Genomic DNA, 12,784 nt, shown 5'->3' on the forward strand with positions numbered 1-12,784 from the left:
GCACCAGTGTTTAGTCGTAGGTGATAGAGAGTTGTAAACTTTATTAGTGCACAGCTCAGTCAGTCATACATTATGTTTCTTTTCAAAGCCCTTCAATATCATTCAACAAAACCTAAAAGCCTTATTTTCTGAGTATTAATAAAGCCCGCTTCAGTACATGCCCAACATCAGCAGTTGGATTAGCCGAGATCAAAGACCATTTATTCCAGAGGAGGCTGAATGAAACCTGCACCATCAGTCCACACACAAAAAAGTAGGAAAAGGACAACGTCACAAATAGAGTCCTTTTCTTTAGTATGGCAAAAGACACCACTTAACCACTTTTCTGCATTTCAAAGTTGAATTGTGGTTTACTCTTGTGTAACTTATACAATTGCCGAATGTAAAATCTCATATCTGTTAGCACTGATACTTTTGACCACTTAGATGGCTACACACAGACACAGACATGTAGAAAAATAATATCTTGTTATAAACATCTTGTTGAAGAAAAAAAAGCTTGGCATTTAAGTCATGAGAACTGTCGGATCAAAAAGGCTACAGTTTCCAGATATATCGAGGACTAATATAGCAAGGACTCGTCTTTCCTCCATGTTTCTTTTCAAATCTATCAAACAAAAAGCTCCAGTGGATTGCATCAACAGAAATTGTCCTCCGAAATTGCAGAGCTACTTCAGTCTGCTATTTTAGCGCGGTGTTGGGACCAAAACTGAGAAAGAAAGAGAAAATGTTTTATCCGGCTGACTGAGGGATGTAAAGAAAGAGAAAGTACTTGAGGGACAGAAGAAGGGAGACTGTGTTTGACTGAGCGCATGTAGAAAAGAGAGAGAAAGGTGGAGTGATTGAATGAGAAGATAAGAGGAGACCCTGACAGAGAGAGAAAGCAGGAGCGTGAGATAAGCACATGAGACGAGAGATGGACACAGAGAGAGTGCGCGATGGAGAGAGCGAGGCTCTGCGATAACAAATCAGCCATCTTGTTGAACCAGACCTTTGTCCATGAACACACACACACACTCACACACTCGCTCTAATTGCCTCACACAATCACATGAAGTAAACAAGTGGCCGTTCGAGAGGCAGACAGCTGAGCACTGCTCACATGCAGGCCGCCATCAGTGTGTTGTCATGGTAATGGAGCTTTAATCTGACCCAGGATCAACTCCTCTCTACCAACAAGCCTACTGTGTACGTGACACACACAAACACATCCACACAGACACACAGTAGGAGGAAAGGTTTTTGTTCAACACTCACATCTTGTGACAACTCCCTCCAACCGGATGATGTTGGGGTGATCAAACTGTCCCATGATGGAGGCCTCAGACAGGAAGTCCCGCCTTTGCTTGTCCGAGTATCCCGCCTTCAGACTTTTGATGGCCACGTATATCTCCCTCTTTCCCTGAACACGCAGTCGACCACTGCACACCTCCCCAAACTCTCCTACACACAAGCAAACAGACAAAATAAGACTGATTACAACTTAATAAAACATTGTACAATAAATACATGTCTGCCCTTTCTATCTGTTTATTTAAATACAGATTTTCTTTATGCCATGGGGAAAAAAATCAGTTTAACACGTGCTTCAGTGTCAGTGATGAAGAACATGGCTGGACACTGAACTCAAAGAAATCAATACAACTCCAACAAATGTTTTATGTACTTTTCATTTCATCAAGTTTTACAGTTTTTGATTTATTAATAAAATAGTCCACTGCTGCTTTTACTGCCAACTCACCAGCTCCGATGACTCTCTCTATGCGAATATTGGAAGCATCGATCTCTTTGGCAAAGTCCCTGACAGCCTGGTTGGGGTCTTCGTAGGTGTGAGGATGGATGTAGGTCCTGCTGCCTGGAAGCTTCACTGGAGGAGAGGAAAAGTGGAGACATAGGGCGCAATAAATAAAGGAGATAAATGTTCAAAGTCACATGTTGAAATATAGTCAGCTTTTTCCGAGTGAATGCTTTTCCATTTCTTAAAAAAAAAAAAAAAAAGTTCTCGTGTTGATAGCTTATTGATGCCTCTAATAGAACTGTTGCTGATTTCTACCTGGACATTTAAAGCTTGAGCGTGGGTGCCATGTTTGAGTGACATTACCAATAATTACATAATTGCACACATATCTACTTCTTAAGATGGGGTGTTAAAATGAGTCATTATTTTCACAGGAACCCATAAGGAGCTTTACTCTGCCAGCAAACATTCATGCAAGAAAGTGTGAAATAATGGGCTTTGATGCAGTTTTTTATGGAGATAGCTACGAGGTTTGAGACGTATATATAATGGACACATACTGTTCTTTAGTTCAAGCTGTTTCTGTTACATGGATTATTTCAAGATGTGAGGTGTGAGAATGAATATTGTTTATGAACAAATAGAAATCTTCAGGCACTGGAGTTATTTTTGAAAACCATAGAATTTTATGCCTTCTGTTTGTTTGTTTTGTGGGTGTAACGTTTAGTTTGAAGACAAGTTATATGTGTGTGTGTGTGGGTGCATGAGATGAACATAAACCTTAGATTTACACAACACATCATTCAGTTTGACATATGTGTGTTCTTACCTCGTCCATGTTGGAACTGCATCTTCTCTTCATCAGGGTCCTGCTTGGCTTTAATGTATCCACAGTGCCTGAAAAAGAAATACACAATTGGATCATGGAGCTGTATAAAGTTATATATTTTCCACCACACCTCAACAATGTAGCTTCATAGCACATCTGAGATGTGAGAGCACACATCCTAAATTTCTCGAGTGTGTTCGTGAAATTGCACTCAGGTGTTTTTGTGTTATATTCAATCTGAGTATTTCCAGGAAATGCTGTGCTGCACTGATCACAGCCCTCAGCTGTGTGTATGAACAACGACATATTTCCTTTTTTTCACCCCTACACATCCTCTCCTCTGTATTAGACAAGCCTGGAGGAAGGAAATACTTCTATTCTTCTTCTTTTTCTCAGATTCTATTTGCCAATTCAACGCTTTCCTCCAAGCTTTAATGCCTGAGGTGTAGCGAGTGTGCGTTTGTGTCACAGATGTTCCTATACAGGCAGATCAATGCACAAAAACACCCCTTTCTTTACGCATGTATGGCCCCTCTGGCTGTCAACTGCTACCTTCAATATCATCATGAGTCCAACACACAAACACACACATGCCCTTTTCCCCAACCCCCTGCCTATACACACCCTGGGGCGTGGGTCAGACCCACGATCGAGACACAATATTGACAAATTGATCAACCTGATCCTGCCGTCCAGCTGTGAGGAAGTGTTAAACTTATTCTGTCTTACAGGCCTCCCAGGGGACGGAGCTAGGGTGTGTGTGTCCGTGTGTGTCAGTGTTTGTGTGTATGCGTTATTGTGTTTCACATAGTTGTGCTTTGGCATCATACAATGTTTAACAGCTGTAATCAGCCGTAACTCAGTCCATGAGATTTATTGCACAAACATTTTGGGACAAAAACATAAAATATAAAAGCTGTTTGGTTTAGTGAGCTACTGAGCATGACATAAATAATACACAGCCTTCAATTTTTCGCCTTTTATCCCATCCCCAGCCAGTTTTTAACAGGTAAAACAGTTACCTGTCAGTTTGTCCATCCATCATGAGGATACACTGATTTGGGCATGAACCCAGGCGTTACGCGGATAGACTGTATGTAGGTTTAAAAACTGGAGTGAGACCAATCAAGCTTTATTGATGTAACCCCAAATCACTGCTAAAGTTATCTCATGACACTTAATATGTAGAGCATGTCTAGACCATACTCTGTGTAATATTAGTTGAGACCTGCCTTATTCAACCATGAGTAAGCTGTGTCAAGGAAAAACTTCCCTTTTAAAAGAGAGAAACCTCAAGCAGACTCATTGGTGAACAGCCCTCTGCCAAAACCAGCCAGGAACTCAAAGAAAGAGATGGACATTCAGAGAGGGAGACACACACACACTAACATATAATACAGACTTACAGTATATGCTCAGAATAATAGTAGAAATATAACTAATAGGAGTAACAAAAACTATGAAAATGATAAAAAGTATGGCTGATGATAAATATTTTACAGGAATAAAGAAAAGACAAAGGAAAAATTTGAAAAAAGACAGAGCAGACTAAATAATGACAGAAGAATAAAGAGTGAAAAAGAAACTCAGTAAATGAGCTTGATGAATAAGAGAGAAAGATTGGGTCCCGGCAGGCTCAGTAAATCTAAGTCATTTGGTGTTTAATCCTTGTGTTGATTTTACACAGCTGAATGCATGGCAAAACCCAGACATCAATAGGCTGTCTTGGGAACACACACACACACACACACACACACACACACACACACACACACACACACACACTCACACACAAGGGTAGAGACTGGTTGCTGGTATTTGTGGATAAAGAGGAGGGGGGCTTAATGTTCCTATAAAGGGGAAGTTAGGCCCCACCTGGTTATCAGCTGGGCTCAAGCCAGTCAAACACCAAGGGACTATCATTACCCCCTTGATACACACACACACACACACACACACACACACACACACACACACACACACACACACACACACACACACACACACACACACACACACACACACACACACACACACACACACACACACACACACACACACACACAGACAGTGCTCTGGGGCATGTGTTTAGAACATATGGGGAATGGGGACATGGGTCACACCTCTGCTCCAACTGTGATAATCCCATGGGAGTGCGCGCACACACACACACACACACACACACACACACACACACACACACACACACACATACACACACACACACACACACACACACACAACCACCCACAAACACATGTTATGCAAAACACTATGTTTGAAACCCTTTCCCCCTCACTGCTGGGTGTGTATCTGCCTTATAGTGTGTGTGTGTGTGTGTGTGTATGTGTGTGTCTCCATGGGTGCATGGCAGCATATGCGGGAGTGTGTCTGATGGGAAATGAACACATTTCCATAGTAATTACAGAGCGACTCATTTCTCCTCTCCAGTTAGAAGTGTCATGAATCATTAGCGCTGCAGTCTTAAACATGGTACCAAACCTGACATGGCTATGGCTTTTGTTTCCCCCTGACAGCTGTGTCTGTGTCTGTGTGTGAGTTTGAAACAGATATAGTATATAATATCTTCAACTTAATGCAGCTGACCTGTAATCCATCTAGTAAGGACTCTGGGGCTGGAGTCAGGGGGACAAAATGTTAGCCTTTTTCTGAACACATCTGTTCTGTTTTCAAAACTTTAAAATGTGTATATTTCCCACATCTAAAAGCAGTAACATGTTGGTATTGGTGCAAAAGCAACAGATCGCCATAAATAGTCATGGGGAAATCATGCATTAACATGTGTTTTTCTAATTTGCAGTTATTCCATGTTTAATGATTCAGCTGCTGTTTTCAAAAATCATTACAGAACACATGCTGAGAGTCAACCTTGTTTTCCAAAGAAAATGTTAATTAAGAACTAATGTGCATTCGCAAGTATGTGTTTGCAAATTATGCTGCTTTGATTAACACACAATCACTTATTGTTCCTAACATATCCACTAATGTCATCTAAAGCATTTGTTACATTTTAAGAGTTCTGTTTAGGCACTCAAAGCTGAGCATTATGACTAGAGAATGATAGATGATGGTAGTGTTATGTAAATCATATTTAAGAACATGAATGTTCTTTAACCGTGACCAGATATGTTCTCTAAAGTGCGACTCCCTGTCCGCTGCCTGCTGCTAGTGTATGCGTGTGTGGTTTGGCAACTTGATTCTGAAGCCAACAAACAGAATAGGACTTTGAAACTCCTGAGTACCTCAGTGGCTTCACACTTGCACAATTCTTGTTCCCACTTTGTCTCCAAAAGTTTGGTTTAAGTTTAATTCAAAATCTGTACTCACTTCCATTTTTCATCACTTACTTTCTGTTGGTTTATTAGGCCTTCATCCAAGCCCCCCAAAACAATTATTTCACGATGTAACAAACATCACCTGTTTTGTTGCCAGCAGAGAGTGTAATGTAAGTCAGAGCTAATAAATAAGTTTGTCAGCAGTATCAGCGGAGTACTTGGTAGCTCAAGTCAGAAACTGTCTTGGGGAGGAAAACTGAGCAGAACATTCACTCGTTTTTTGCAACTAGTCACATCCAGTCTTGTTGAGTTGTTAGTTGCGATCGATTCGGTTGCCACATGAGCATTCACAGGCTGTTTTGCTGGAGCAGACTTCATAATGAGATACAGTTGTACTCCTGCATTGCCACTGGCTGCTTCTTTCTGCAGCTGTACTGCAGTGTGAAGTTAGCACTATCTGTCACAGAGGGAGGAATCATTGTTCCATTTAGCTGCCATCAAATCGCACTACACTCTGCAGTTTCATCCCCCCCCCACACACACACACACACACACACACACACACACACACACACACACACACACACACACAGCTATAGAGTCATGCAGATTTTAAGCACACACACCTGGAACAATCACGCAAAAACACACGCTTTAATGGAGTACGATATCACTATCAGGCCGGGGCTCTCACCTTTCTCTCTACCTCTCTCTGTTCCACTTCAGTGAGGACAACAGGCTATCCCTGTCCTCCAAAGCCACACATTCCACATTTGCATATCAATTTACTTTTTAATATAATACTCTGTCACTTGAGACCCATTTTTCATTCTGCTAGCGAGCTTCCACCTTCACACAACTCCATCCATATATTACCATCGCTGTAGCCCCTCCTCCACACTTTCCTCTCTCTTGCTGCCCTTTATCTCTCCAAGGTGTTATATTCTTTCTTAATGCCTCCTTTAAGTAAAAACATTCCCTTGTCCAATAACCCATATCCCCTTTTTCTGTTCCTCATGTTTCCATCCATTTTATCCTCGTTCCCAAAAGGCCCCGTGCTCTGCTTGCTTTTTTCTTTGCACTGTTTTTTGTACAGAAAAGGATGGATACTTAGAGGTGGAAAGAGGGGGAAAAAAAGAAGAGAGGTGGAGAGGGAGATGGCTGAAGAGAGTGCTGACAGGCAAGAACACACAATGGGGGTCCAAGCCTGCATACCAACTAACAAGCAATCAGATGGAGGGGGAGAGCACGGGGAGAAGGGGGAGGCACTCATGGGGAGAGTAACTCGAAGGTTAACATAGAGAAAGCAAAGAGGAATAAAAGGAAGTCGTACTACGTGGAAAAAGAGCTTAAAAGAAAGGGAGTAACGAATGGAAAGAAAGAGATTTAAAATCTGAACAATATGAACGCTGGCTTGCGAAAAGAAACACGGAGGAATGGAGATATTGAATATTGGCTGCATAGATCAAGGATTAAATACGATGGTGGAACAACAAAGTGTTCCCAACAATTGGCTCATTGCTCCACCCTGAAGGGGAGTTCGAGAAAAGGAAAAGAGAGTTGATGGACAGATTAAGAGCAGATGACAAAGAGGAAAGTGTCAGTCAGCGGTATGGCTGCAGGACTTGTCCTGATTAATCGTGAAGAGAGACAAAAGGAACAGCCTGTCAGTGCTTCAGTTAAAGTGGTCTGAGTGAGGCAGTATACTTGAAATAAACCGTTTAGAAACTTTAAGTCTTAATACCCTTTAGTCTCTTAGTTATTCAGACGAAATCAAGCAAGCTGGATTCTTTCCCAGTTTGCATTTCAAAGGAAAACAACTCAGGGGCAGGTCGCCAAGGCATCACAAGGCGAACTCAAGACAAGTAAAACCACAACACAAGACAAACACTCAGATTTAGATAGTTTGCTGATGGCTGCAGAGCACATGGAAGTCAACTCACATGAACAGGATGAAAACTGAACTTTAGACTGCATTCCTGTCAGGTGAGAGCTAGATGTGCAATGACTAGAGTCCAACATTACACAACAGTAGATAAAGAAGACGTGTCATTCACTAAAACCTCGTCCTTGTTTTTTTAGGGAGAAATTTCGCAAAACATATTTCCTTCAGGTCATCAGGATGATTTACTCTGTCCTCTGTATTACCTCAGCCTTGACTTCCACATTACACATCCTTTGCACTCCCTACATATTTCTCATCACATTAACACAATCATCACTCACTTGTATACACCATGTTACTGGTTACCGGTTTGAATTTGCATATAAGCAGGAACAGAAGCCCTACAACGACACTTACACGGTCTTTAAACACATGCAGCCTCAAGAGAATGGCATCCTGTATTTTAAAGCACATGTTGTGTAGCAATGTGGCAAATTGAGCTTTGAACACAGATTACCGGTATAATCTTAAAGGTTTTACAAAATTGTAGACAAGGAAGTTTACCACGTTTTTCTAAAATTGTCTCCATTATGCCTAAAGTTTTTGATGGTCTATTAGCCTCGAGCTCTGTTTCTGCTTTATTTTCCACCTCACCCTAACTTTAGGCTTTAAAGACTGTGAGACAACTTGCTCTGTGCGGAGTCTCATTTGCTTTGATTATTGAAGCAATACTCAGTGAATCTGATGTTGCTTTACAGTGCTGCGTGGAATCCAGAAAATGGTTCTGCACTCGCTAATTCAAGCATTGACTGTATTAGAATAGCAACTCTGATGTCGCCCTTTTGTATCAGTACTATATATTTATCTGTAAATGATGATGATTTTAATTGCTCTGTTATCAAACATTTAACATTAAAAATTAATTTGAATAAAGACATTATAGACATTTTTTTTCCCCTTTGCAACATGCTGCCAACACATCTGTTTATACAGTAAGTTGGGCATTTCAGTATGGGGGATTCTTGAGTCTTGCAGTAAGCCTCAAGTGACCATTCTTGGAACTGCAGTTTGTGGCACTTCAGTGGTGGCTTCTTTTTTTCTGCCCTGGAGGATGTTACTTAATAAAGTGCCATTAAAACCTACAGTTCCCAAAAAGTTATTCTATAAACAGTGACTGCTGGGCCACTGGAGACAAGAAGGGAAGAATTGAGGGGGTGTAGCTTACTTAAGCCAAGAAAAAAGAGGGGGGAATGAAAACAAAAAGATTAGCTTGATTATGCACTACAGGAGAGGAGAGAGAAGTAAATATTGATGGTGCAATAACCTTGAAACAAAGTGGGAATAGGAAAGTGACCAAACAAAGCTGTTTGTGGACGATGATGTGCTGGTGACAAGAGGAGATATAATGAAGCGATGGAGTGAATAACCTTGGATTAATGTTTACCTGAGATGTGAAGAAAGCTAATAAAGTGTGCGGAGCTCTCTTAGCTCCGTGGTTGTTTTATATGACCAGCCACCTTTTATTGGATTAGAGGCCGGCTGCCGGCTGAGAGACGAGAGCAGAAATTGATACACTTAGAGACATGGAAAAGTCAGCGCGGTTCATTCATACATTAACATACCATGTTTACTCTCCTTTTACTCCATTCTTTCCTTTCACGTTCACTTCCTTTCTTTCCTCTGCTCTTTCATTTCCTACCGCTCCACCTCATTTTCCCTCTGCTAATCAGAACTACTGAAAATGAAATCAGTAAATCATTAGTCACCCCTCCGGCATGACACAATGAAATGACATCTATCTTTTTTCTCCTCTGCAACCCCACCTCGCTCTCTCTCTCTCTCTCTCTCTCTCTCTCTCTCTCTCTCTCTCTCTCTCAGACACAACACACACACCCTGCTGTGGGTATCTGCTCCCATCATTACTCATGATAATGGTGATTCCATTTAATATCAAGCTATTAAATGCAAATAATTACTTTGGAAAAGAAATCAATGGATTAAATTCACTCATTATTTCACAGCAACATTAGGCCTCGTTCACCAACCTGGAGAGCAAAACACATTCACTCATAAACTATGAGGTTCATCAAATCTGGATAATTAATTAAGAGTCAAAACAGCATGACAAAACAACAAACTGGCAAACAGAATTGTCTGGGTGATGTAATGGAGAGCGTTCAGGAACAGAAGTGAGTAAAAGCTCTCATTCTTGGCCCCTCTCTCTCTCTCTCTCTCTCTCTCTCTCTCTCTCTCTCCCGTCTTGGCCGAGTCTGGCACCGGCTCAGCACTCTCTGACCACACTGCAAAAAGATTTACTCAGCTCGGGCTAATTATTAGGAAGGGGAAATGATTAGCCGAAGAGTTATGACTAATAAATCTGTCCATGTTTCATTAACACCCCTGTTTGGAAACATTTCATTTAGCTCCTGCTCATTAAAGAGAGTGGTAATGAAAGGAAAGGAGAGAAGAGCAGAGGAAAGGACAGGAAGGAAAGGAAATGAAGACGCTTGTCTGTGGTAATTGGTATAATGTAGCAATTTTTTTAAACAGCCTGGTAAAAAGGTCAAATAGGAGAAGATTGAAAAGCGGAAAAGAAGACGCAAAGGAGCGTGTCATGTGTTTCGTTATGTAAAGTGTATCTTTATATTTGCAAACAGATCAGTGTGAAGCTCATTCCCTTAATGATGCTACATTACTGACACGACCTGATTAGGTCAGGATCGTAAATGGTTGCACCTGAGTGTGTGTATCCTACAAATCTGTTCTAATGTGCTAAAAACTTGAATTAGTCTAATGTTTTCGGGACATTTCTGCAACATCTGCTCATCTGCATAAAGCCTGTGTGCGATATAGCTTTGCACCTGCGGCAACAAGCTCTTATTATTGCACTTGTTTGCAGGCTTCTTTCTAGGTTTTTTTTGCAGACGAAGCTGTATTTTAGCAACATCCTTCAGCTCTGCCGCATTAATTGAATGCACAGGCATCCGAGGAACACATACAAATCTGTCTAATGATATTAAACACACATCATTTCGTCGAATGCGTGCACACACACACCTTCTCAATCTGGCAGATTGGTGTACACAGAATCTCCTTGCAGCCAAATCATTATTAGCACTATCATCAAGTAAAACAGACCAACACCACCCACAGGGAATGGGCTAGATCGGATTATTTTTACCCCCACCAAATTCACCATGAGAAGCATTTGGCAAACATTGCTCTATCATTTGTGTCTAAGTTAGTGAATTTTCCCTATTTCTGTTATTTTGCTGTGCATAACGAAGCTAAAAAGCCCTTACTGTTAGTCTTTGGTTTTTTTTAAATTTCAACTTCTTACAGCTTCTTTGAAATCCAAACAAGCACGCACACACACAAATATTCTCCCGCTTTTTTACCCTCAATTAGTGCTCTACAATTTCTTCGCAAGCCTCTTTTCCTCGCTAGCTCTTAACTCCACTCCAGCATGTTTTCATGAGCACATGCTTCCCTCCCACCCTCCCTCCCCCCCCCTTTTTTTTTTTCATCCTTCCTCTCCTCATTTGTGTCATTAAGTTTTTAAGAATAACCCTGGGCTGCATAACAGATGCTGCGGAGGTAAAAGAGCTTACGTGCACAAACACACACACATCAACAGGACATGCTATTGTGTTAGAAAGGCAGAGCTGTTACCGCTAGCTATTAGCGACACCGAGGCGTCTTTCTGCTAGAATTAGCCATGTTAATGACATCTCACTCTCCTGCATTGCGTTTTCTTTCTGCCTTTAACTCTTTATAGTTAAAAATTCCCTTCAGAAAAAAAGGTTGTTTTTATCCTTTAGAAAAGTAGGAACGTCTCTTGAAAGTTTAGAGAAAGTGAACCATCAAAGGTTTCTGTTGCTGTTAATATTAACCTTGTTCAAAGACAAACTGAAAAGCCGTACATCTTATTTTGCAATAAGCATCAAATGAATCACTTATTATTTTCAGGTTTTCAAACATTTTCCTTAACAGATTGCGGCTCTTGACTCCCTGCTGAATATCTCCAGCTCTGACAACAGATATGAAGTCAGACTTTGAGATACATAACAGATGAGACGGCTAAAAAAAACAACAACAACAAAAACAGGCCTCACATGGATTAAACAACTTCCCGCTGACTTCTCAACAAAACTCCCACATTAAAAACATAGAAAGACACACGGGATCTGGCACATAACCAAAGCCTGCAGCTACAGGGAGAAGAAGATAGTTGTAAGACTGGAGAATCATTAGACTGCAGACAAAAGAGAGAGACACACACACACACACAGAGGCTGGGAGGCAGAAGCTGTTTAACAAGGAGTGAGAGAACTCAAGGACCAAAAGGGGAGGACGCATTTTTGAGTGAAAGGCCATCTGCTGAATCCACGGCTATGCCAGTCGCTCGCTAGCTTCCCATTGCTCGCACCTGCCAGCCTGCCAAAGCACCCTCATGAGAACAAAAGCACCAACTTCACACACACTCTCGCACACATGCACTTGCGGAGCAAGTATTGCAGTAATGGCACGCACACAGCAATAACTGGTGTGATTTGTCAGCGGCGTTCTGCGTCTGAGGACATTTTTTCATGTTTTCCCTCCTGCGGTAACAATAGCATAACAGCACTTTGTTAAACGAGAACAGGACAGAACAGAATGGCCTGCAAATCAGCCCGTTTATGAGGCGTAGCTGCTCAGCATCCTGCCAGCAAAGGCTGCTGGGAGAGTGTGTGTGCCACTGTTATAGTGTGTGTGATTGAGGAGGAGGGAGACTGTATGGGCATGCAGTTATTTCATATTTCGGTGATAAAAGAAAATCTCAAAATATGGTCATGATTGTAGATTCGGGAGGTTGAGCTTGGTTGTAAGACACGTATAAATTCCCAGCAGCACTTCACTCCTGTGATTATTGGGGGAAATGATTTAAACAGCTGGCATTTAGGGAGAAAAAAAAAGAACCTCACATCCATCTGGTGGGAAGCCATCGAACCAGGGCATACTCTCAGGTTCACTCTCAATCCCAATTTAATCTCTGT

The 12,784-nt window shown here is 41.5% G+C and overlaps 1 protein-coding gene across 3 annotated transcripts in view; it reads right to left on the bottom strand.

The window, feature by feature from the left end:
- The window catches only part of epha4b (eph receptor A4b), a 90,432-nt gene that overhangs the window by 18,980 nt on the left and 58,668 nt on the right, over positions 1-12,784 (bottom strand). For all 3 annotated transcript variants that reach the window (XM_020634007.2, XM_065953932.1, XM_020634006.2), the window contains exons 11-13: positions 2,568-2,635; positions 1,742-1,867; positions 1,258-1,443 (exon numbers count right to left, since the gene is read on the bottom strand). In XM_020634007.2, the coding sequence (XP_020489663.1) occupies positions 1,258-1,443; positions 1,742-1,867; positions 2,568-2,635 (380 nt within the window). The remainder of the gene's footprint in view (positions 1-1,257; positions 1,444-1,741; positions 1,868-2,567; positions 2,636-12,784) is intronic.

Source organism: Labrus bergylta, chromosome 4 (assembly GCF_963930695.1).
Source record: "Labrus bergylta chromosome 4, fLabBer1.1, whole genome shotgun sequence".
Taxonomy (NCBI): Eukaryota; Metazoa; Chordata; class Actinopteri; order Labriformes; family Labridae; genus Labrus; species Labrus bergylta.